The 27,723-nt window shown below is 38.7% G+C and overlaps 1 protein-coding gene across 10 annotated transcripts in view; it reads left to right on the top strand.

Annotated features, from left to right (window-relative positions):
- Positions 1–27,723, top strand: part of plxna1b (plexin A1b) — a 145,354-nt gene that overhangs the window by 62,149 nt on the left and 55,482 nt on the right. For all 10 annotated transcript variants that reach the window (XR_013300516.1, XR_013300515.1, XR_013300514.1 and 7 more), the window contains exons 5-10: positions 6,272–6,372; positions 7,636–7,759; positions 8,225–8,378; positions 9,271–9,370; positions 14,862–14,976; positions 25,832–26,032. Coding sequence is in view for 2 of the 10 variants with exons in the window: in XM_077602058.1 (XP_077458184.1) it covers positions 6,272–6,372; positions 7,636–7,759; positions 8,225–8,378; positions 9,271–9,370; positions 14,862–14,976; positions 25,832–26,032 (795 nt within the window). In the remaining 8 variants the exon portion in view is untranslated. The remainder of the gene's footprint in view (positions 1–6,271; positions 6,373–7,635; positions 7,760–8,224; positions 8,379–9,270; positions 9,371–14,861; positions 14,977–25,831; positions 26,033–27,723) is intronic.

Raw genomic sequence — 27,723 nt, 5'->3', positions numbered from 1 at the left:
GTAGGTAACACACGTTAAAGTGTTAAAGAAATGAAACCCATGTAAGGCGACTGTGCATGTTAAAAATGATGTGCAATGTGTGCTGATGTTGGCAGCAAAAACGTTCACTAGAGTTTCCCTTTACCCAGCTGCGCAGCAAGCGTCAAAATCGAACCGTTCCAACCGTAATCGAAAGCTTGCGACTCAGAACACGAGGCCAATCCACAATGATTTTGTCGCAGCTTCTCTGTGTAAATGGCCTCTGAAATAGAGTGTTATTAAAGGAGAGTACTGTGCATTATACTGTATTTGTAATGAGTTTAAGTAGGCTGTCATGGTTGAAAAGGATTCTCAGATGTGGCAAGGAGATTTTTTTTTCCGAAGTTATAACAGTAAATTGATTGTGAAAGTAAGGCAGACTAATATTGAGAACAAGTTTATGTTTTGGAATGTCATTTGCATTATACAGTGATTTGGCACAAGTTCATGTCCTTGACCACATCTGTACTGTATGTCTTTAATGTTATTTCCGCCTTGGGGGGAAGCAGTCTGTTTTGTTCGACGGATGTCAGCAACACTTAATCATTTAATGTCTCCCACATATGATTTCATTACACATCAATCTAGGGTGATAGTGTTGTGTTTGTTCTCGTCTATCTGTAAACATTCACATATTACTGGTCTATTGCCAATCTCGTTAGTGCACACATTAGCACTGGCTGACATGAACACATATAACAAGGCAGCTGGTTGTATCAATCAAGACTGTCATTTAATAAACTCCATGCAGCTAATCAGTCAGTTTTAAGTGGCTCAACGATTAATTTTCCCAATATCACAAAGTGGTCGACAGATAATAACTGGAAGGTAACAAGTACCAAAGAGGTTTAACACCAAATGTATTTGACACTTTGTTTTACCATTTTAAGTGTGTGCTACATCCTTCTGCAAATGTTTGCATTCATTGAGGATTGGTTTAATTTTAATGCACATTTTTATTTATTATAATATAAATGTATTAAATGATTTAACGCCACCTTTTACTCATTTTGACTTTCTGGTTATGTGTGTAGGGAAAGCACAAGACCGTTGCTTTGCACACCACAAGACTTTGAACAATGCGTTGTCTTTGTCATGCAAATGTTAATGAATGTGGTGCAGTGAGGTGAAGTCAGTATAGTGACAAGGGAAGAAGTGTGCTTTTTGCAGATGCGAATGTGGCCATTCTTTTCAATTACTTGAGTTCAAATCATTATTGGACTTTGTTTGCTCGTGACCAAGGAGACAGAGACGAGATTGTTGAGTGATGAAAATATTAAAAAGCTTGTGAATAGAAGGGATATAGAGATTGTTTCTAAATACATTAAACATGTTTGAAATTAATTATTGAGAACGTGCTAGATTGGGTATTGTAGTGGTGGGGGAATAACAGTAAAAGTCAGCTTTTTATTTTTCCTAATTTTTTGGGTCTTGCTAAAATGGTGCTCGGATGCATCTGGACTTCCAGCATGGACCAACTTTTCCCATAATAATCAGATACAGATTCAAATCTACTTTTGTGACGACTACAAGAGAATTTTCATCACTCTCCTTTGCAATCAGTACATAGTAAACACATCTTAATGACATGATGGAGTAGTAAGTGATTGGCTCTGATTCAAACAGATTGTTCAGCCTTGAAGAAGTCTCCCCTATACTTGTTAATTCTCTGATATGATTGAAACGGGGTAACTTCTTTTCAACAGTCTCATATTTCAGAAGATTGACCATAATAACTTGGCCAAACAGAAAGTATGTTTTCATGTTCGACACACTATTGTTACATTTTATTTCTCTTTTATGTCTTTTGCTGGATTTTTTTTCTTCCCAAAAACGTCTGCATTGTTGTGAACATGCTGTGTCGGAAAAAGTGTGTGCAGACAGGTCTTGATGCTATCAATTCTAATGGAAGTCTAGCTGTCAGGAGATAGCTCTGTCTTTCGTTCATCTTTTGCTGTTTTACTCCACTGTTGTCTTTCAAAGGATTGTGTGATTGTACAGACTAATAGGTTTGGAAAAGAAGGTAGGTTAGATAGAGAGGTTAATGGTTTCTTTTCCCCCATTTCACCTTACTCCTCAGTCACTATCAATTGGACATACAATTGGGGTCTCCAGTTGCTTGATGGCGATTAAGGCCTTTTCACAATAGTGTTAGCATTACACAGTTTGCCCCATCCACTGAAACCCATTTATTGTGTATGCGGGAGAGGATGTTGCCGTGGCATTGACCATTTGTGAAGATTTAGGACTGAGTGGCAAAGTTTACGTGAATTTGCCATGGAGGGGAAGGTCCCAACATAGAATTTTGTTCTATTTCTGTGTGGCGTCCAGTAATGGCAAAGGAAATAGTATATATTTATATAGTTTAAAACATGCTTTATGGAAGTTTCCTTAGCTTTTGAACACTCCTCTGCTTGCTAAAATAAACAAAATCTCAATACAAGTTTATTTAAAGGTGAAGAGCAGGGAAAAAAATGAAAAAAACTATTCAGTTTCCTTGCCGAAAACTTTCAAGCAAACATTTATTTCTCTGTGTTGCCAAATGGCCTGTGGCCCAGTAAGAGTCAGGTGGTTGGAGACTCCTGTACTACAAGATAGAAACTTAAGGGAATCGACTTTAAAATTACTGTAAGTGCAAGATTCAGATCTTTGTAACTCTAACTATCACTGCTTTGCTCTACACCTTTGAGGAATGGCTATGTTCTCTTCGGGCTTCTCTTCTGCTGGCGACCTGTGAACATGGCGGTGGGTCACTTGGCAGTGCTAATGGAAATGCCAGCTGTGTGGCTCCTCACTCCTCACAAAGTCCATTTACTAAAGTGACAGAGTCATTTACCAGGCAGCCGTCCACTCCCGTCCGCACTTAATTAGAAGTCCTCCAGGCCCGTCTACCTTAGCCACTCACATTTACTCCTCTCCCCTTTTCACTCTTTGACTATTGTTGCCTTTGTTTTCACTGCTTTTTCTATCTTTGTTCACAGTGTCTGCTATTTTGCTCTCCACTTTAGTTTGTTCCATCTCTACTGCATGTACCATCTGGACATTCAACAAAAAGATGGGCGAGAGTATTGACCTATAAAGTGAATTTGTAATCTCCATCTATCTAGGATTGCAGTGGAGATAGATGAGATGTATTTTTTAAATGTTCTTCCACCTTTTTAATTCTATTTTATATTTTTTTTAAACGTTTTTAATTCATTTGTCACACTCTCAACTCCACATCTACTGTTGTTTGGTTTATGAAAGTTATTGCAAAATTCCATAATGATATGCAAAACTATGTCAGATAATATTTCATCTTCTGCCGTCAGGCGTTTCCAATGCAGTGTCTGTTTGGGGACGCGCAAAAAGTTTTTTTTTCTTATTTCATTTCCCTGGAGTATGTGTGTTGTCTTGAAATCCAAACTTTACTATATTTCAACATGTAATACATGTTAAATCTTTGTTTGTTTGTCTCTTTAATTTATTAGTCTTTTTGAATTGGTGTACTAAAGCAGCAGTTTGCTTATCAGTCAATACCTCAATCCAGTCATTGATCTTCTAAATCCCTGACAATCCACTCATTGCAGACTTGCTCACCCAGGCTTTGATACCCGAATCCACTCAAGTATTCAAAAAGACAAGCTCTCCTTCTTGACAACCCTGTTGATGGTATACCTCTATCTACTTTTTTTTTTAGGAAAAGTTACCTGGTGACAGAATTTTCTTTTATGATATATCGGATTGACTTGTGGAAATTCATGTCCATATTGTCATATTTTGTATAAGGTTGGCAAATTGAATTGTGTACCACAATTCAACACAAGGAAATTCAATGTTCTTTAATGTCACATTAATTTCAGCAAAAAAACAAATTTAAAAAAAGGATCAATTAAAAAATTGAAAAAAGAGAATTAACTACTTAAATAGTGATGAAAAAAAGAAAACTAACTCAAACGAGGATTATCCGAAATTCAAAAAACAGTCTGCCGCAACTCTTTTTTCATACCCGTTGTGTTAAAAAAAGAGACTTCCGTGTGTTTAGATTTAATATGCAATGAAAAGCTGTGTTAAAAAGCTTTACATGTCTTTTGGGTTTGGGGGTGACCGTCACAAAGCCTGTTAGCTGGACTTTTAAAAGCAGGTGCTTGTGTGCTGTTAAAGCCGATTGGAGAGGAAATGTGGAAAGTTTACATTTAAAAGAAGATGTCACTTCAATACAGCCTGGTCCAAACAGAAGGAGAAGGCCAAGAAAGGTTAACATGAGTTACAGTGTAGAGGCCATTGTAAATAACAGGAGATGGCAAGAGAGAAGCTCGCAGCCTTGGTTTATGAGATCATTTAAAGGAGTAATGTGGTACGCTTTTGGAATTGGCTTTCATTAAAAGAGTCCCCAAGGGAAGCTAAAAGGGGGTTATCATGAATGTACTGTATATCAGAATGTATGAAGACACCCCATATATAAAGTATTACCATAAACATACAGTGCATACACTATGCTTAAGATTGGAATTTGCATACTGTACAAGCATTAAAATGCCTTGTTGACTGTAGAAAGATATTTTCCATCCCCATCAGGCTTGTTAAACATAACCGCTTTCTATTGCGTCAACACTTTGTGAAACCATTCCCATAGCGTCATCATTTCTGTTGCCGCACAGACAATTGTGCACAATTGGCCATATCTATCATCACAGTGCAATGACAAGGTGATGTGAGCTCACCAAGGGCTGGTAGTGTAAGCAGGATTTACTGCATGTGGCCCCATTGTCCTTAATCAGCATCATATTGATATATGGAGAAGTAGATCTGTGATGAATGCCTGGTTTTCTCTTTTTGCTATATCACAAACTACATAGAAATGGTGCATCCAATTGCAGCTCCTTTAATGCATCTGCACATTATCTCCTTATTCGTTCAGTGTATTGTTCTTTTAGATATCTTTCAGCTTTTATTTCAAATGGAGTTTTGTCTCACACTATTGCGACAATGCCACATAGTAAACGTCTGCCACCATAAGCTATCTACACAGTACAATGTCCTCATAGATTCTCCCCCGTGTGTATCTTCCCTTCCAGTACACCTCCATTCATCCAAATAGCTTTCCCTGCCTCTTAACCTCTCTGTGCTATACATTTGCTTTCCTGTATCATTTCATTTGGACCTCTCTCTGGTCATTATGGATTTTTCTTTCTGCACTCCCTTTGCACTATGTTCTTTTTCAAAACATTGTACCCAGACACATATATGACTTTGAGTGAATAAGTTCCATTATGTCACATCCGTCCTACATATCCGTTGTAGTTAGAGTTCACAGGGGACTCTTGGTCTCGAGTTTTAATATTTTATTGCTCTGTTCCTTTGGTGTCCTGGTTTCTCTCCTGCAGCCATCCAATCCTTAACGTCTGCACTCCTCTCAATGCAATTTTTCAGATCCATTCACTACGGTTGCATATCATAATGAAGCCAGATGTCCCCCTTTTGCACCACATCCCATTGAAACCGGGTTTTTATAACATCACTGTTTGATTACACTAGTTACCCCGGGGGTATTTGTTAGATGTTTCTTCCTAACAACCAAGTAGACGCCACTGCTTGATTTAAACTAGCCTTCAAGCAAAATATAGGCTGATACAAACTTTCACGAAAAAAATATTTAATTTCATGAGCACATAGACGCGTCTGTTTTGTTGCACAGCAGTAATATTCAGAAATAGCCACACTTCCGTATCTCCTGGGATCTATGGTGTGAATCATCTCTTATCGCCTTTAAGTGGAGTGAAGGGCCATCTCAAACACTTTTTACCTCATATTTCTCAGCAAGCCCACACCTATACGTACTGTGCTTCTGAATGACTGACATACACAAACACACACTGTCACACAGGACCCCGTTACACGGACTCTGTTCAAACACATTTTTTCTGTCTCACATCATGTACACACACGCCTGCACACGTCCCTACCACCCAATGGTTTTTTTGAGGTCACCTGTCGATCCATCCATGGCTACCATGACCACCTGTCACGTCTTCAAGCATGCACTGTAGGGCCTCACCCACGTACGCATCACTGGAGATTGTCACTCAGTCTATATGGTGTAGTCTCTACAGTGCAATGTATGTGTCTCTGGGAAATCCTTTATCCGATCTCAAACATTCACACATTTGCTATGAACTCTCAATTATCCTGATACTGCTTAAAGGGATAGAAATCTCTCTAATAATTTCCCTGCTTTTCTCTGTTTTGCTGTCATTTCTTGGTTTAACGCCAGGTGGTGAGAGTTCCAGTGGAGAGCTGTGAGCAGTACACTACGTGTAAGGAGTGTTTAGGTTCCAGAGACCCTCACTGTGGTTGGTGTGTCCTCCACAATGTGTAAGTATCACCATGCATTGATGCCCATTTAATATCAATGAAGGAGGTTTATCTACAGTCTGAATACTTTATCGTTTGGGTAGACTAGGCAGTTTTTCCTCCCAAATCATCATTTGATGGCATGCCGTGTGCCATCTCTCCATTTTTAAAATGACAACTTCATGACAGACTTGAACCAGTGTTAACATTCCATTTGGCCATGACTGTGTCAAGAAGGCAGCATGATCATTTCTTAACTGATTGAGTTGCCAAGTCAGGCTAAGACCCTGCAGACAAAATGTGGAAATATTAATAGGCAAATTATTTACAAGCCCTGTTTCGGGCCTCTGGTGCCTTTAGCCACATCTTAATAACCACGGTAGGTTCAATCAAAAGTAGAATTGAGTTGGGGATATGCACGCATAACCTTGCATAAACACAAAGATGTAGTGCTTTCTAGGAAATATGCACACACATGCATACCAGAGCAGTTTCGCTGAAGAAAGGGAAAATAATTGCACACCTTTTTACATATCCATGCATTTAGAATCTGTGTGCACGTGTACGAGTTGCCAGCGGGACTGCTGGCGACCAAACAATTCCCACAACATGGACCATCTAAATGAGAGAATGGGGGCTGCTCACGGTGGAGGCAGTTAGCATCTTTTGCCGCCTTCCTATTATTGTCAATCCTTCACAGAGTGCCACATCAGCTCTTTTGACTCACCTTTGGGACCAGTGGTTTTTAGCTCAACGGTGAAATGATAGCTAATGCATTATGAATAGCTAATCGTAAAACTGCTCCATGGCAATGCTTTTTTTCTCGTCATCAGCTGCCTGGTAATAAGCAGGGGAAATTGCTGACCTCTTTTGATATGCCGTGGGTTTGAATTGTATCATTTTTACAGCTCAGTGAAACTTTAATGGTGGCCTATATATCTCCTGACAAGTTTAAATTGGGTGGGACTGTAAACTGAACAGATGAGGAGCTGTATGGGTGTACACACAGTTTAGTGTTTCTTGAACAAATGTCAAGGCCACTAGGATAATGATGGTTTAGGCCTGCAGTAATGGTTGCAGCAAGCTATTATCCTATTTGTCTTGTAATATTGGTCTCATTTTCTCCGTGAAGGTGATTGTTTTGCCTCTTCATCATGTTTAAAATGATTGTCATATAATCTAAACTGCTCACAACTCTCGTTTCTCCTTTGTTCTTGCTTTTCGCCTCTCATTTCACACTCAACTCATCACTCTTTTTTATACACCTTTCCTTCCCCTATTAAGATGCTCACGGAAGGACCGTTGTGAAAGAGCAGGAGAACCCCAGAGGTTTGCATCAGACCAGAGGCAGTGTGTGGAGCTCACTGTTCAGCCGAAAAATATTTCCGTCACCATGTCTGAAGTCCAGGTAAGCCTTTTCGTATACAGGAGATCATTGTTTTAAGACATCATTCTATTCCATCGTGCCTGAATGTCAGCACAAGTCAAAGAATGTTGGATGGTCATTTACACTGTGCTCCCCACTGTGCAAGCACAGGGTCGAGCACTCCTGCAATAATTAGGTCAAAAGCTGATTACCTTCGTTGTTGTGCACTTTGTGGTGAAAGCTTTAAATCTCATTATGCTTGTATAATGACAATGAAAGCATTCAATTCAACACACACACTGCTATAATTTTAATAGCTGCCATTGTAACAGATGCACACACAAATTACTGTGCCCATCATACACCTACACATAGTCCAGCATCACTTACATGTATCTGCCCCCCAGCCCCCATTAACCCCTATGTCATATCTTATAACAATCCATGTACACCGTGTCCTTCCATTGATCTTGTACTGATTGCCTCTCTCTCTTTCGCTCTCAAAAGCTGGTCCTTCAGGCTCGTAATGTGCCCGATCTATCAGCGGGGGTCAACTGCTCCTTCGAGGACTACGTGGAGACCGAAGGACTGATCCAAGGCGGATACATTTACTGCCTGTCACCCTCTGCTCGTGATGTCATTCCCATCACACGGAACAAAGGTTGAGCATGATTAGCTGAGCGATGAAGTCACGAATCAGTAAATGTTGGTTGTCTATTGGGCTTCACGACATCTGAAAATTGCGTTTTATATACGCCTCTCTTTTGTTTTGTGTGTGTGTGTGTGTTGCGGACGTTTCCCCCTGCCTTGTGCCATATATTTCATTAACTCCTATTAATTTATCAACTCATTGCGATGTTGCCCCCTAAGGGGTCTTTTTCCATTGTAGACGGAAAGGTCTCCAGCTGTGCAGCCACTCGAATTATTTTTAGCATTATTTGATGATTTGCTTAGTGTGACTCTACCAGAATACCTGTCATGGCCAATAATGCTTGCCAATTTGATTTCAAAGCGTTCTAACTCGTGTGTATTTTTGTACTGAAAATAGCACTGTTTTTGAATTCCCATTATGATGCATTATGCGTCCTTGTCTCTTTCAATTGTTTATATTGCTTTCCCTCGAAACGACACCACTTGTTTTCCTTACTTATTTTCAAAGCCAAGACTTTGTGATTGTAGCTGTAGTATTTAGACATTTGCTTCCTCTAAATTTAGTCGCGATTGTACACCTATTTTATGGTACTCTCAATCTTGGCCACAAAAATGAATGTTTTGTTATTTTTACTAAAAGAACCAAAGGATCTGTACTCATCTTTAAGTTTCCCCAACTAACACTGCAGTAAATTTTTAAGTGCTAATTTGGCTCTGCATGAACATATTTGAACATGAACATTGATTTGTATTCTAATTTACCTTTAATGTTAAATAACTATCTACCGCATTTTGTTCATTCAGCCACGCATAAATGATGATCTTTGTTTATTCAAAACCTTTATTGATTTCTTTTATTTTTGCAACTTTGAAGCAGTTCTGCATATCTGTTTTTTATTCAGGTGACAAGCGGGTGGTGAAGCTTTATCTGAAATCCAAGGAAACAGGCAAGAAGTTCGCCAGTGTTGACTTTGTCTTCTACAACTGCAGTGTGCACCATTCGTAAGTTTCAACAATTTCTTAATCACTTGGGCATTTAATAAAGCTTTTATTATTCGGTTTCATTTAGTTCTTCCCTTCACTCTTGCATGTTCTCTCCCTCTTTCCTCTTTACCCCTGGGATGACTCATACAATAAACACCCATCTCCTTTTTACATCCCCATGGGGTATTGTATTTCCTTTGGAGGGAAAATCGAACACGATGTATGTATATAACGATTGCGATATGAGATGGTAATTCTAGTCTTATCATAAACCATGACACACACTAACAATTTGTCAATTATGTTGATGTTCCATCTGTTTTTTTATCCATATAAGAAATACATTATTATTGTCTTAGAGTGAATTAGTTAAAGTGCCTTCTCTGCACTAGAATACCGGCAGTTTTTTTTTATTTTTTATCTTTTGTTCATTCAAAATCCTGTCTGATGTCAAGATCAAATAATCCTTCAACTCTGAATCAAATTGCCCATACCCCCTTCCCCCTTTGCATGGCAAGATCTCCCTCTGTCCACTCATGGCTGATCCAGTGGAGGCTAAAACGTCTGGTGGGGTATTAGCCTCAGGGCAGCAGATGGCATGTAGGCCCCCGGGGTACCGCAGGGCTCCATTCTGGCTTCCCTCTGGATGTTAGATGAGCCTCCTTCGAGGATTGTGCACAAACACATTTGTACATTCACATGCACAGCCACACATCTCCGTGCTCTGTCACTTACTTCTCGTTTAAGATCTGAATGCCTTGGACACCTTATCTGTCACTGACCTTTGACCTAGTTGCAGAGTTTGCCTCTCGTAGCACGCGAATCCCCTGCTGCATCTATGGTGATTAGCCAAGCTGGTTAAGATTGCTGTGGTTTACAATGTCTAATCATGCTTAATTTCTCTCCCATAAGGACTAGGAAGTATTTACTTGACTTACTTATTTGTGCATTTTATTACTCAAGGTAGTACAAAACATTTTTATGTTCTTAGAAAGAATGCTCAATTAAAATTAAATGTTTCACATTGAGCCAGAGTGCATCCACTGCAATATGAAATCACATTAAAGTTTATGGCATTCCTCTTTGTGTAGAAGTCGCCTCAAACAAGAAGCGGGCCAAAAGTCACCCATTTGAGGCTATTACCCCAATGAGCTGATTAAATCTACTCCCAGCGCGGATCTAATATGGCCTTTGATGGGTGTATTCGTCATTTTTAATTAAGTTACTCATATGGCATGTTGCATCTTTGTCGAATGGCCAATAGAGCTGGAGAGACAGGGATTCCATTTTAAAGCGGCACTCTGCCCCATCTATCCCTTTGCCATTTTAAGGTGACACCCTGCCCTGTATCCCATTAGGCATCTGATGAAGTTACAAGTATAATGACTCCATGCATCAACATGAGGAGTTTGTAGTTTTGTTATTCCTCAGAACGCCAATCCTTTTATTACATTTTGAGGCATAAGAATTTCCACAGCATAGGAACAGTACGAAAATATTTAAGTACATGCAAAAAAATCATAAATATTCCTTCATAAAGTAGTGCCGGATACCCAACATCCTCCTTTTATATTCTTTAATAATTTATACTTGCACACACTTGTGCTATAACCACCCATTTCCAAAAACTACATACTCCTCCTCCTTATTTACACAACTGATAATGTTGCAGCAGCCCTCGCCTTTTCAAAAATGCCATAAATTTGCATAGTACTATTAATCTAATTAGAATTCCCACTGTTTCAGTTTAAGGGTTGCTCAGATTGAAATGGAAAATCACCCACGGCAACGATAGCTCCGTAATTAAATATTTCCGTAAGCTTTTTTCTAATTTCTTAGCCATCCATTTTAAGATTGGGAGGATAGCGTGGCAGTGAATTGAGGTTAAATTTTAATGATGTACAGCACCTGTTGTCATATAAATGTGTTCATTTTATGACCGGCACATCCACTATCAATCAAATTTCTGTTACGGTTTGCTAAAGTAATGTTTCATATGTATTAATTTCTGTTTGACCTATTTTTTTTGCTCTATGAACAAACGGATTAATGAAATAACAACCACTGAAACTAACACTATTCATGTGTGTTATAGAATGCAGAAAACATAGTTTTGATTGTAGTGTAGCACTATTTCAATGAAGAAAATTCAGCACTTATTTACACACTGACTAGATAATGAAATCCTGTAACGAAGGTGGAATTCAACCTGTAGTAAATTCTTCAACTCCTCTCTGAATTGTAGCCCATAAATAACTAATTTCTATGCGAGCAATGCTATCAAACATACCTCATTAGGCAATCTGATTGTGTTCAACACTCCGAACTGACCACAGTTTGGAGAATGATTGGGGAATTTGACGCGCTTTTTATTCTAGATTTGAAATTATACTTGCACTCTCGAGGCAATGCTCGCAGATTAGCATCTGAATAGGCATTAGCATTATGAGTAAGGAGCCTGTCTGCTTCTTCTCTAATCCTTTGAGTAATAATAGCTGATGGCCATTGAAGGCGTAGAAATAAGGCAACACTCGGGGGGGCTGACAGAATGAGCCCACCATCGTTACATGGAAAAATATCAAACGTTTCGCAGTGCACCTTAGTGGGGCATAGGGCGGAGTTGCACCCGGGCTAAAAGCAAGACTTTTAGATCTTAAGGAAGCAGACCATGGTCACTTGAAAGGAGCACAGCGCGAGCAGTAGGGGGTTGTCAGACAGAGCCTACTGGCAATGCTGGCTCCCATAATGGCACATCCCCTGTATCAAAGGGCCCAATCATAAAAAATAACCAAATAAAAAAGTTGGCAACGGCCACCTGCTAACATTTTGCTCATTAGTGCTATCTCTTGGACACGAACAAGGTTGATGTCACTTGAATAGAAACAGAAAGTCAAATATTATCTGGGCATTGTAACATGTAAAATAAAATGTGTTCTTGAGGTTGACACTGCTGCTTAACTCTTTATACTGTGAGATGTGAGAAGTTGGGGATGTGCAGAATGTCAATGAGACATGTTCCACTGATGGGCCTAAACATGAGCATGATGTTCACTCGCCCGACTTTGGTGCGATTCCCGCTGGTGTCAATATGATAGTAACTGGTGATGGTTTGACATCACCCTAAGTCTTATTATGCAGGTATCTTACCTCTACGTTTCGAGAAAAGCCGTTCTTAACTGAGCCACACCAACCAGGCAGCGTAAAAATAATGCAGTATTTAAAATACACAAACGTGAATATGCCGTGGCTTAGCGGCATACTTTTTTCACATGTCCATTTGCTGTGTTTGTCACTTTATTTTTGACTTGTGACCTCCACTTTCCATTACGGTTCACAGAATAGCCAGCAGAGAAGCACTTTCCTCGCCTTGCACAGCGGCAAAAAACAGCCTCCTCCACTGCTTCTTTGATTTTTTTATTTTATTATTATCTTTTTCTCTCACTTTTTCTGCAACCTTCTACGCCGTTGTTGGCAATTTACTCAGCTTTTTCGCCTGCAAAAGTCAGCATTTATAAGTACTAGTTAGTCCACAAACCGAATGACCAAGATTAGGCTATTTGTGCCATTTCAAGCCTGGGAATAATTTTGACATGTTTTCAACAAAACTTGACTCAAATCCTCTGATTTGTTATTTTATCCTAAGGGCTTTTTGCTAAGCTAAACTATCATTTTCCCTCTATTTGTTAGTAACATCGATGAATTCCCATTTGCTCGTGCAGTATTAAGAGGCGTGTTATTTCCTTAGCCGCTCATCCATCATTGTGAATGGACAGCTTCTCTCAGCACAATACTAAATTGGTCAATTAAAGCGGCAGTGGGATTGAATTAAGCCCCAGCCTCTGATCTGGCTCAAAAGAAGGGGCCTGCACTGGAAACGATCGCTTTAAGTGCGTACCTAACAAACAAGTTGTTCTAATTGATAGAAATGAATCCACGTCAGGCTTTGATGGATTTATATATGGGCTCCCTCACGACTCTGTAGTTAAAACGATCATTTTTCATGTGGATAATTGAAAGGGTGGCTATCATTTCACACATGGTTAAAATATATTCAAGAGCTAATGGGTAGCTTGCTCAGATCAGTTCAGACATATGGTGCACTTGATTCTCTTCAATACAGCGCACCATGCACATATTTTCTTATTTTTTTGAAGATTGAAAGCAAATATTTAATTCTGTATTTTATCACATGCATCCATTACTTGCATAATAAATCATATGCTCACTTGGTTACATCAATGCCAAAACAGTCAGACTTAGACAGCATGCATTAAGGACAAAGTACTTTATAATAAAATGAAAATGTTTTATCTGTAGACTCGTATTGGTTACACCAGACTTCTTGGTTTGCATTTAAATGAGGTTCAGTAAGGTGGTAACGTGTCTCATGGGCTAAAAATGGCCAATAACCTGAAGCTTTTTTGATGAACTGTACACTTGAAACTGTCACACACCACTGTTAGTGTCTGCTCTCATGTTAACACACTTACAGCTGCCAACCAAGTTCCAGGCCAATATTTCATCCTTCCCCATGATACCCCCACTGAGCCCCGCAGGCTATATACCCCCTGCACGTTTTCCTCTCCCACGATACCTGGCGTCTCCACGTCTATCAGGGAAATCCACCTGCTTTTGATCTCTGCTCTTTTCCCTCTCTTTTTTTCTCCCATCATGTTCTTTCAGTCTGTCTATCTGCACCTCACCACTGTTTGAGCAAGTGAATTAAAAATGATGGAGGCACCATAGCCCCGCGGATGAAAGAGAGCTTTAGACAAAGAACACAGGGAGAGCTTTTTAAAAATGAGTCTGTAGAAAATGAAAGGGATAGGAGGCATGAAATGATGGAAGCACAAAAAGAAAAACTCCTACCTAAATGGATACACAGAATTACACAACACAGTGAACATGTTGCGAGGAGAATCACTGAACTCTTAGTGGGAAATAAGGACTGTGCTAGAGGAAAATGGCATGGAATAGGTTTTTCAGACCAGCTCATTCAAAGTACACAGTTGTGTGATTAAAAAGATTTATTTTATCAAAAGATTTGAAAGAAAAAAACAATATTACCACCACTGTTTAAAATGATATAAAATTGAAACCTTATTTAGATATTATTAAAATACAGTTACTTATAAAATACAAACTGATATACTCAGAGTTCCATCTTTTAATACGTGGTGCAAAAATATTTTTTTTAAAAACCATTGGATTTAATGAAAATATATAATGAATCATCTGTGTACTTCTTACTAGGTTAACTACTGTAAAATGTCGCCAAAATGTATAAAAACCTTAACTTACATCAGTGAGTATGCAAAAAGTAGCAGTATCTAAATAAATAAAAACATGCAGTATGACTTAACATCATGTACACTTAATTTAGAGCCATTATTTTTCCTAAAAACATGGCTTAAAATCTGAATTAATAAATTCCACTTCACCAAAGTAATAATTTGTTGTGCTTTGTCATGGAGCAACTAACAGAGACTCTAACTTTTATGTTTTCTAGCTGCCTCTCCTGTGTAAATGGGACATTCCCATGCTATTGGTGCAAATACCGTCACATGTGTACCCAAAATGCGAATGACTGCTCCTTCCAAGAGGGACGAGTTAACATCTCAGAGGTAAGTTTAACTCTTAATCGGTCCATCTTACTGTCTCTGCAATTATTGCTATCTGCATCTTTGTCTTCTACCCTTGATGCAAGTCTTAGACACTGTTAACACATCTATTTAAAAATGCCTTTTATAGGTATGTGGTATGCAAGTAGTATTTGGTATATATGTATATAAAATTGTATTGGAAAATTGGAAATATTACCACAATGCTCACACCCCGTTTTTACTTACATTTTTCTGCTGTGTGTCGGTATTTCTAACACAACAGCTTGTGTACAGTATAATAATAACTCTTTGTTCCCCATAAAGCCATAAGCAAGCCCACGATGAATAAATGCTCATGAAATACCTCCGTTTGTTTTACATAAACACATGTTGCATTAGCATAAAAGATCATATCAATCGTTGGGAGTAGCTGCTTGGGCATGGAAGACATAAATGTTAACAACTGCTCAAATTTATACAAAGATGTTAGCAATATACTCAGTGTTTTTTTTTTCTTCATCTCATGAATGTATTACAAGGCACAGACAAAATCACACCTACGCCATGCCTTCATCCTATCTGATTGATACTATTCGTACAAATTCTATCTACTTATGTGTGTAGTCTCCCCGTTATCTCTTCGTAGATTAAAACCTTGTTGGCCAGCCTGTTACAATTGCCTTTATTAATTGGTCAACCTTGATCCAATTACTTCTCCCTTTATCTCCTTTCTAAGGCAACCCCACATAGAATCTCGAACACTAGCATGCTCGTGCAGCGCTTCAGCCCTTATCCAAGACAACACACATGCCTAGACTTCATGCCTCATGGAGTTGACGTTAGCGGATTAGTGCACCCATCTGCAAGACATGAGAAAAGCGTTGGCTTGTGCACTCTTAGCTGAGAGAGGCCGGAGGGGCAACGGATGGGTAAACAGGAAAGTCCTGCAGTGATGATGGGAGTAAGAGGAGGAGTGTAGTAAACATAAGTAAACATAAAAACGGAGGTACTAGTGAATGCTAGGTTATGGGGTTGAAGGTGTACATGTTTACATGAACACAAATAGAGTGAAAATTCTGGTATTGGACACACTGTTGCAAGCAATCAGGTTCCAAATTTTACCAGCAAAAGAAAAAAAAATACTGCACTGTATATATTATGTAACCCCTATGGTGATTCGCATATCTCACATGACACTTATTCCAAGTTTTTGTTTATTTGTGTCTTTTCTATTTATGTTCTAATGTTGGCCTGTGTGTTTGTACATGTGTGACATTATAAAATGTCAAGTTAGTCAGGAGCCACATAGAACAATTCAACAAAGTCAAAAAAACGGTAGTAAAAAAGTAGAACAGGAAAAGTGAAAGGGGCATCTGAAAAAGGGAGATATGATAGATTATGCCATGCGGGATAGGGGAGACCTCGTCCTATCGTCTCATAGTCCCCCCTCCAATGAAAAAACAGCAGTCATGTGCTCCTCATGAGAATCACCTACAGAGAACAAAACCCCAAACACAATGTCTTGTCTTTCACACGTTGAGGTGTAAACTCTGACGGTGACGGGTACGCACACACACATGCACTCATCCATCATCTTTTCCCTCGCTGCCATATCCATTAGTTACACACTATGTGGTTCAACTGGTACACTGCTTTCTGTAGGCTAGACTTATTTGACCCTTGTTTAAAGCCCATCTTTTTCTCTCTCTGTCTCTACTCATCTTTCTCCAATGTGAGCCTCATTCACCCTTCCTTTCTCTCTCACCTCTCCTTTACCTTCCGTCCTTTTGACTAAGTATGATATTTGTGGAGCTGAAGAATGAATGCTTGTCACCTGAAGCTTGTCTGGCTGAGGGATAATAAGCATTCACATAAATGTACATTTGCACTTTAAATTCCCCTCCCTTAAAATCCTTACAGGATTGGTAGTCTTTAAAGTCATATATTTCATTTACTCCCACATATACCTCAGCCAGCCTATTTTCTGTCTATGCCCTCAGACATTCCCTTCTTGCTTAACACTGTAATTCAGTTTTCCACGATGCTAATGGAATGCAATCATCACATCGCACTGTGGCTACATTAACTAACCAGACAGAAAAAAACAATAAACATAAAAATGTAGTTAAGTGTCCACACTTAATGTGCTTCTTATTCCAATATTTTCCCTCATCATTTTCACAGTGGGCCTCCATAGCAACCTAAACTCAAACACCCTCCCCCTTTTTTTCCAGAACAAAACATTTTATTCATGAAATCATATTTGGGGAGAAATAAATGTCTTTTACCATATTTTGCGCTCTTACAGGGGCATTGTTGTTTTACTTTTCCGATGATTACACTAGAAAACGGAGGAAGATAAAAATAGAATTGAGAGAAGGAAAAGTGAAGATGAAACGAATGTAATTAGTAGTTGCATTTCAAACCAGATATGCATGAATCATTAATCCGCCTGATGACACAACAAGAAAATTCAGGAATTACGGTGTAACCAGGTGGAACATTGCAGTGGAAAAGAGTTACTTCTCTATACAGAAGGAAAAAAAGAAGGGTGGTTCTTTTTTTCTTTCCTTGCTCTGGTATCATTTCTACTACTTTCTTTTCTTTTTGCTTCATCTTCTGTCAAATAATCTACTCCTCACTCCCTGCAATGAATAGGCACCACCCTCATGAGTGCCATGCATAGTATTAGCTATTTGGGCTCATCTATGTTAAGACATCCATCCGTGTGTATTTGGCTGCAACACACCGGTCTTGCTTGAACAAACAAGGCAGGGCTTAATTGTACCCTGCCAGGGCAAACTCTGGGGAGACTGGGGATTCATAGTTATTTGTCCGTAGCAGAGATGTTTTTGTGCACAGAAGATAGGTCAGCTTTGTGCACTGCATTAGTAACACTACTTGAAATCTGAACTCCAGCCATAAATGAGACATTCTTGCAGAGGTAATTTACATGCACTAGGACTAAATATGTCTCCTTCACATGTTGGGGTTATTTATTTTAATTTAAAATAATGGAATAATTTTAAACATGTTAGCTGTCACAAAATATCCATTAAGTTGAAGTGGATAGTGTGCTTACATCAGGTTCATCGTTACATTCTCATTTTAAATCAAATTGATTATCTTTTTTTAACCTTATCAACAAAAAGTACATTATTTTTTTAATGTCTGTCCAACTTATGGTTCGCCACACTGTGTGTTCATTTTTTCATGAATTCAACATCGGCTGCCTTTCATCACTGAATCAGGGTTAAACACAGTTCACTTTAACACACTTAAATATGCTTACGTAGGCTACATACACAACACATGAAAGGCTAAATCAGTTCTGAAATGGTCCTGGTAGACAGATGCTCCCACTCTAAAAGTGCTCCTATCTGTTGCCAATTTCACCGATATAATGTTGACTCTACACGAGCAGAGGCTCCATATAGTCTACTCAGAACAAAACACAAACACATTTTCTCTGTCTCCATCTTTCTGTCTTTCACACCCTTAAATAAGCACATACACTTATAGCTCTCAGGCTGCCCACACATTCTTGAACAACCCTGGAAATACTTTTTAACCCTCTCCCGCGCCACATACACACTCCCTCACTCACGTACACACACACACACACACACTACAGTATAGCAGAGCTGACAGGGCTATTTACGACGGAGGTGTGAGGGCCCCAGACCGTGACATTCTGGTTCACTCAGTTTATTCTGGCTGATACTCACATACTGAACAGGGCAGACACACACATGCGTAAGCCAAGGCCACTTGAGGGGCTTCAATTTGTTTGTGCGCATAGTTTATGTGCAATCACACATGCACACGTCTGACTGGCTCTTATCAGGGCACAGCACAACCAGCAGCTCAGGTCCATGTGGTTTCGGGAGAAGGTGGTCTGGGTCGGGGGATGTTGGGTGAATGATACCCAACTATTATTTCCACCTCGCTATTTTTCTTTCCATGATAACATATCATTTTTCCTTATTCTTCATTTCCCTCCATTCTTCCCGCTGGTTCAAACCATATCCTCTTTTCGTTGTTGTCATTCTATCTTGTGACCACCATTGGAATGATTCCTCACTTATGTTTCACTCCTTTGCCTTTTTAGCTTCCTTCTCTTGTTTTTTTTTTTCACGTAGCACAGCTTCCCATGTCAAACAGCACAGCAAATCATTGTATATCCTTGTATTGAAAGTTCTACTTTACACTCACTCTCATGTGTGCACCTTTGTAAAATATAAAGAACACAATTGCCAAATTTAAGAAAACCTAAACAAAACAACAAAATCACACACTGCAACACGAACACACAATCAAAGAACAACCATTGAGGAGGTAAGTTTTAATGTAGCATTTGTCCAAAACAAGGCATTCCAACATGGGTATTTAAGTCGGACCTGAGTATGCGGTATGAGGTTTAATTGAAACCAGATGGCTGTAAACCAAATGAAATTGAAGGAAAAATTAAGACAATATAGAAGAAGGCATGACATGGAACAGTAACAAGCAACATCTTACAACCAGAGTGACACCATTTATATTTCAAATGCTGCATACTGTTTAGAGAAGGGAGGGGGCACAAGAAATGTTCAAGCTCTTTGCCAGATGGGTCTTCATTGCACTGCAGCTGACCAGTGTTAAACCCTTTAAATGGTAGTGGTGCCCCACCTTTAGCTGGCAAACAACTTGCCTTGTCCATTTAAAGAGTACTTGAGACACTTGAAGTTGGTTATTCCACTGTCACTTTGCTAGAATGAGTCTGGATCTGGCATACTCATACACAGTCTGCTTTGGGGAATTTGTTAATAGGGGACTACAGGCAGATTACGTCTCATGGTGTTTTGTCCCGTAATAAGTGTAGTGTGGTTTAGATCGTCTCATCATTTGATGTCATCATATGTATTTTCACTCAAATGTTTTTCCACATATTCATGGTGTCATGCAAATGCATGTGTCTCAGCTCCCCTTCTCTCCAAGACTATTTAGAGCCTCACTGTCACACAGCTTATCCTTTGTTGGGTTGTTGTTTTTTTCTTGTCAAGAATCTCCTAATGCAAAAAATAACACTGGGCCACAAAAAAAAAGTGGGGATTGCCTGTTTTCTTTTCTGGGAGACACTCAGGAAACCATGTCGTGAGAACAATTAAACTAGAATGATAAGAATTGTTTTTTCGAAGATATATTTTGCTAATTCCGCTGTCCTTAATGTGACAAAGGAATTTTGCAATTTTCTTTCTTTTAAATCTATTTCCTATGCATACAAAGCCCTCCGAACTGTTGATGGCATGCTAGCTGTCAAGGTAAATACTGTGCTAAATCATTGTAGGTAATGGAAAAAAAGAGTATATGAGTGTTGGGATTATATAAGGACTCTCGTACAGGCAAACAATTTTAGTAACATCAGAGGTTCAGGACATGCACAAGTGTGTCTTAATGCAAGTGTGTCTCTGTGTCAGTCTTAGGTCCCTGCGGTTTAATTATTCAGGCTGTATTAAATCTTCATCTCGGCAGCCTGCCTAATGTGAAGACAGATGAATTTTGCATTTTGTTCATCGAACCCAGAGAGTGAGAGGAAAAGATAACTGCATAGTCACCGAGAGAGGGATAATGTTAGTGGAAGACAGACAAATAATACTGCAATATGAGCCGCAGGAAAAACAAACTCAAAAGGAGGGAAGAATATGGTAATAGGTAGCAGCGACTGCCTGCTGAGATAGAAAATCATTGCAAAAGAGGAGGAAATAGACACTCTGCTCAGTAATAAATGTGTCATTTAGTCTTACAAGACTATTTGACCTGTCTATGCAATGTTGTCACCATGCAGTTTTTCTAAAGTCATCAGTAAAGTCATCAAGTGTTACTCAAGTTTGCTGCCAGTTCTATCTCTGCGGGGAATGAGTTTGGCAGTTGCATTAATGTATATCTTGCATTTTAATTGGCTGTGATTTAATGATAAATCTAGAACAGGGTTTAAACTACTTGGTACACAGTCAAGTAAAAAGCTTAGTGATGTTTCAATTATAGGAATTATAGCACCCAGACAGCCCAAATTTGAATAACAAATTCTCTTTAACTCATTGGCTGCCACGGTTTGAGGTCCAATACATTCGCACTGGGAGGCTTGGCAGCAAATGAGCAATTGAAATGGATTGAATGAAAAGAGCCACATTGATTGACGTGTTTTCAGCATTAGGAAGTCCCTACAAGTGTTGTACATATGGCAAGTAATGTACTGTTTATATTATGGTACACGATTTTCTTGTAATTGTGGAAAGACAATTTTTAGTCTTGATTTGAGAAGGCAATTGGGTTATTTAAATCAAATTAATCCATAATGTCAGTTTATACTAATCATACCAAATATAAGCTTGTCTAATTATTTTTGACTCGCCGCTTTGAAATGAAATGCACCGCTGAAAAGAGTCATTACTTGGCGACATCACACTCTACCTCTTAAATCAAAGTTTGTATTTGAAAAGCATGCAGCATGATTGCTGCTGACACATCTGGGTTAGCATGATAATAGGGTGCCAGGCCCACACCCACACTACAAAAATCCATAAGGCGTAAACAAAGAATCTCCCTGAAAAATATGCACATTTCTCCTTGCCCTACATGTATGTTGAAGAGGATCATCGGTGTAGGTTTGCCTGTAAGTCAAGAATAAAAGATTCCTAGGAGATGAAATCAACATGTATGACATTAAAGCATGAGAAGGAACAAGTGCGGCGCTACAATCCGTGATAGGAGGAACCCACATGCCACTAATTTGAGTCAAGCTTGTGCTCAGGGAGACTTTAATAATCTCCTGGTAAATAACATCTATCACACACGTTTCTCTGCATCTTGCCATATTACCAGCTCTGTTTCTGTGCCATGTGATTGTGCTGCTCTGTCTGTTTTTCTTTTCACTCCTGCTCTTTCTCGCTCCCGCTCCCCTGCTCTGTTCTGTTCAAAAGCGAAGGGCGTGGGTGGACAATCTCAGTCCCTTTCAAGGTTCAAAGTCCTCTTTCTTCCTCAGCTTCGCTTTCTCCTGCACTGTTCCACATGTTGCAGCCTTATTAAGTTGTTCTTCTATCACCCTTTCTTTTCCACACCTCTTCCCCGCATTAAGCGTTAAGATGGTCACATCACATCTTTATACTTTCTGCCTGCTAATGAGACTACCTCTATATTCACGCCTTTTGTCCCTGCACACAAAGACACACTTACACACACGTATAATTATGACACTATTGGTTCTCATTTTTCGATGTGTCCATGTCCTCTCCTCACATGTATCTGTAAGGATTGTATTGTATTTTACACATCCTGCACCAAAAGTGTAACAATTTCAAATATAAAATGAACAGAAATCACATTATATTGTACAAAATAAAATCAAGAAAAGTAAATAACTATTACTGTCAGTAACACAATCTAAATCATTAAACCTTTTGTAGATCTTTATTAATTATGCAATTCATTCAGGCAGAAACTAATTATTTATTCAGCTACTTTCATGGGAAGTCCAAAGTATTCAGTAACTTTCCATAGTATGAGTTGTTATTTTTCTTAGAATACTTAAATAATATAGTGTACGAGTGACTATCGGTTTGTTATTTACCTACTTATGTTGCACCATTATTTTTTTGAATCAAATATCCTTGCCTTACAGGATTCGCAGACTATTCCTTTAGGCCAGAAGCATTACAGATATATACACTTAGAATAAATGTCTGTCTGTGAGTGTGGTCATATGTTTGTCGATTGATTTTTATTTAATTGATAGCTTGTAAAATATCATTGAGATTTTATTGTCTGGTGTTAATTTCCTCAGAGATGCTTTCACAAATCATTACAAGGGTTAAAGGATGAATCCCCACTGGACCCCTTTACCTCTTGCATGCATACATTATCTGGGTCATTCAGCGACTTTTGTAAAAGCAAGGTACCCAATGCCACTGGTAATGATACCATATTAATAATATATTGCATTGTAACCAGCCACGGATGAGTTGTTTAGTCACCAGGGTGCAGGCAGCTTTCTTTTTTATTTTTGTTGTTCTTTTTTTGCCTCTAAGATCTTTGTTCAAGAGGGGCCATTTTGACAGCTGAAAGGGAATCATCCAACGTATAGTGTATAGCCCTTGCTCAAGAACACACATACACACTCATATTTTGCACCCTTGGTTGTTGAAGTATTTGTACCAAGTGTGCCCCTCCATGCAATCCTATGTGACCATTCATGCCATCCCATCCCTCCCCCGGGCTCCCCATATCGCTTTACTTCATTATTTAGTGTGTTATTTTTTTCTCCTCCCTGATCTATAGTCCCCACATCACAGAGGCAGCTAATTAATTATGGATGGTCTTTGGGAGGGAGGAGGGGCTTTGAGGAAGATTAAAAAAACGACCAGACAACTAGCCTCATTACATATGCGTAGTGTTTTTGGTGCTTTATTAATTTATATCTTGTCAGGCTATGCCAAAGCCTTCAGAACTCTTCCGGCTTAGTACAATTATTTATTTATATACTATACCGTCCAGGCTTTGGTCTTCATTCTCAAACACTGCACTCTTCACCCTCCGTACGTTTTACTGTATCTAGTCTCATTTCCTTTTTGGGGGAGTTTGAATATCTCACTATCTGCATATCAGAAAGAAGACACATGCACACTCACGTGCCAACTATCTGCACATGGCACGTGTTAAAAAGCATTTAGCTCACCTGTAAGTGCAGATTAAATCGTTTGCTAGGGGAACACTTGTTTTACTGATTTTTTTTTTGTACTTTTTTAATCTGCTCTGGAAAAAGACTAGAACAATTGTTTTAAAATCATTTGACCTAGAACAGCAACTGCTTCTGTTTCTTGAATGCTTGTGGCAATGTTCAATTTAAACTGGCATAGATTAGGGAAAAGAAATGAGGTCAATTTTTCCTTGGCATATTTGAATGACGGAGAAGGAGGAAGTGAGTGTTTGCTCCGTTTGTTTTATTTTGGTTTTTTTTAAAACCTGAAACAATACATTTTAAAATGGCTAACCACAAATCATGAATATTTTTTAAATTCTTAAATGTATATGTGACACAAGAAAAACGATGTGTTGTACTCCAAAAGTATTACTGACTAGGCAGGTCAGGGCTCTGAAATTGTCCTTTTCCAAATAAGTAATCGCTGGTGCTGTCAAGCTGGAGCAGAAAAGGGCCTTCCCCAAACTGTTCCCACAAAATTGTATGCATATTGCTCATAATGTTTTAGCAAGTTGAAGAAGGGCTCATCAAGAAAGAAAAAGACTGATTATGAGATGTCTCTGTACTTTGAATCTTCTATCAAATAAACGTCAGCACCGCCCTTGGCTAGCAAAGCAAACAAGCGCAGTGGAGTAATCAAAACCATCTGGTTACGTGGCCCAGAACAAAAGTTTAAAAAAATCTCAAATTTCAAATGTCTTTGCGTTTGTTTTAGATCACCCTGACTTCATTTTCAATGTTTGTAGTTTGGCTCCATACCCCTCCAAGGTTCCAGTCATTAAAGAATCAACATTGTTTCTTAATAGTTTGGAATATATAAAGCTTGGACAGTATTGAGAGAACAATTGTCGGAAAGAAGCAATACCCAATCCTACTTAAAATTATTTATTCATTCACATTCCTCTGCAAATCTTAAAATAATTGTTTAACTACCCATCCATACCCTATGCTTGCATAAAAATCTGACTTTACAATGCCATTTCACATACCTTTACTCCCAAATAAATTAGCCCCCTCTGCTTTGTCTTCCCCTTCGTTCTTTCTTAAATTTGCTACTCTTCAGTATTCCGAGCTATCATACTGGACTTTACATCAAGTGGCCTATGGTTTTTTTCAATTGTATCCCATTCCCTAGCTCATTATATGTTGCACATTTGTTTGTGTGTTCTGTAATCTGACACGCAAGGCCTTGCCTAATCAGGCTAATGAACAAACTCCAGCATTGTGTTGTGGCCCCGGGGATGGGCTCTAGCCTATGTACAACAACTCAGTGTAAAAGAGGAGAAATTTACTGACAGGGGGCCAGCTGTCCTGTACTATGTAAATGAAAGGTGCAGCCATTTGTGGAAGCAATTTTACCTTTGATAACTTAATGATTTTTATTTTTGTTTTTATTTTTATTTTTACATAGGTTTGCTCAATGGCTTTCCTTCATTCAAGGAAATAGAATGACACACTTAATTGAAGTACACAAAACATTCTATCATTAACATCATTGTGTCTTTTGTTTAAAAAAGCTTTGTTTAGTGATACTTGAGCTCAAACTCTATAACACAAAACAAATGTCCTTAATTTCCAAAATCCTTACATCATAAGGGATGAAATGTGTCGCTGAATGTGTGAAGATGTGCTTTTTGCTTGAGTTCATGATTTCACTTCTCAGTAATAACAAGATGTGCACATCCTTTGCCATTTTGCTTAATTAACACAGCAAATGAGATATTACGACACATCAGTCTGTGAAACAGTTCTGTCAATGTTTTTTTCTTCTTCTAATGCATGCATTCATACATCACCAACCTGAAATCATAATCTTAATGAAATACTACATCCATGTAATGTATAATGTGTCACAGGGCATGGACACACTAGCATGATCTAGGTAAGACATTATCTAAGCAAGAGAGGCTCAAATTCGGTAGCTCATGTCCCCAGTTCACACTTATAAAACATTTGATTATTGAAACTTATTTAAATTATTGTTCGGACAACAAAAGCATTTAAATCTGGTGCAGGTCCAGGTGGAGGTTTGTTTAAGCAATTTAATTTATTTAGAGTTTGATCCATGACAATTTTTCATTTGGCTTTACTAAGTTTAACCTTTGTTGTGTTGAGTAATGTTGTTGTCTCCCTCTACAGGATTGCCCACAGATTTTGCCCTCAACACAGATCTTCATTCCAGTGGGAGTGACCAAGCCGATCACCTTAGCTGCCAAGAACCTTCCCCAGCCGCAATCAGGGCAGAGGAACTATGAGTGTATGTTCCACATCCAGGGTGAGACGCACAGTGTCCCCGCACTGCGCTTCAACAGCTCATCTATACAGTGCCAGAAGACAGTGGTGAGTGAGATAGTCCCAAAAAAAAGAATGGATTCTGCTCAGTGAAATGAAAAAGTCATCCAAAAGAATTGCATAGACTCAATTGTACAGTTTGTTAGTTTTTATTTGCAGAGAATGTTAGATTAATTAATGAATTATGACTCTTTTCATCACATTTCTCCTAGTTATCTTGTTCAAGATCACAGGAACCCTCTTGCCTGGAATAGTATGGAATTGCAGGGAATGTTTTTGGGTCTGAATTTTTCAAAAACGTGACAAACAATAGGCAGTAGGCAGGTTACACCGTCAACTATTTGCCACATGATTGTAGGGTGCAAAAGGTACAATCATTGACAACTAATGACAATTTATTCAATCAAGCTACCATGCATGTTATTGGAGCGTGGAATGAAACAGGAATACCCGGAGAAAATTACACAGTTACGAGGAGAGGATTCAAACTCTTATCAGGAATAAAAGATTAATATCATTCTTGAAAGCGACACATTAACCTTTGAAAAAAAACAGGCCATTCCAACCATAATTGTATAGTAAAATAAACACTAATCTTTACACAAGTAGATAAAATATTGCATTTGCATTAGAATCCAGGTTTGTGTGGGTGTGTGTTTGTGTCTGAGACCTCAAACTAGCATGACAGATAAGAGGTAGCTAGCGTTGCGCTCCACTGAGGCTGAAAATGCGAAGGTGTGTGCCTGTGAAGCTAGTTTGGAGCGGATTGATCTTGTTTACACGTTGACGCTATACTTCACTCTTCTTTCCTCACGCTGCCTCGAGAGCCCATCTTTCTTCTCATTTCCTTTGTGTCAAATTTCCTCCTTCCTGCCTAACTTCTGGGCTCTTTCTAGTTTCTCACAAATAAGATAAGAAATTAGTTTTTGGCCCACATGTTGCACGTGTGTTGTCAGAATAGTAGCACACAAAAGAATGTTGACATATTTAAGTTTGGTTAGAGGTTGATACTGACAGCAAAACTAGTTAGTTGACAGGGGTGTCAACATCAAGATGTGATTGCTTTATTATCTGCTGATGGTTGAGATTAAATGTCAACAGTCAAACCTTAAACGCAGCCTAAGTTAAACATCCACAAAGCCAGACATACTGCTCACAGTAATTAGCATCGGATCGTCAGAGTTTTCCCTTGTTAGCAATTAGTTGCCAGAGCCTGACATAACGGCACATTATCAATGAAGTCGAGAAACTTTGTCTGTGCAAGATGAACAAGCAGACTTTAGATGCAATTGTGTTATGTAAAAGACTGCAATTCACACTTGATGAATTGTGGTTGCTTTCTGCTTTTACCATTAAGATCAAGAATAGATATTCCCATACGGGTAAGGTTAATTTGTTGGAATTGCATTGATTTGGACTATTCTGGTCAGTCATTTAAATACATTTCTCTTTGATTCCCCTGTTTAACTGAACATCCATGTGAGGATTGTCATGTCGCTTTGGATAGATTTCTATACAACTGTTCTCTATCATATTGTGCTGATTCTTTGTTTTTTTGTACTAGTGTTTTTTTGAGGGTGCTATATCTTTTGGATTTAGTTTTTTCCTTTTTTTAATTAGAGAAATTACAATGTTCTAAGAATTTTATTTATTATAGTTATTTATTGTCTGTGTAAAATTTAAGGTGACAATTTTGAGTTATTCATTTGCCTTGTGCATGCCTGCATTACAGTCTTTGC

Source organism: Stigmatopora argus, chromosome 6, assembly GCF_051989625.1.
Source record: "Stigmatopora argus isolate UIUO_Sarg chromosome 6, RoL_Sarg_1.0, whole genome shotgun sequence".
Classification (NCBI taxonomy): Eukaryota; Metazoa; Chordata; class Actinopteri; order Syngnathiformes; family Syngnathidae; genus Stigmatopora; species Stigmatopora argus.
This window is presented reverse-complemented; position numbering and strand designations above follow the sequence as displayed.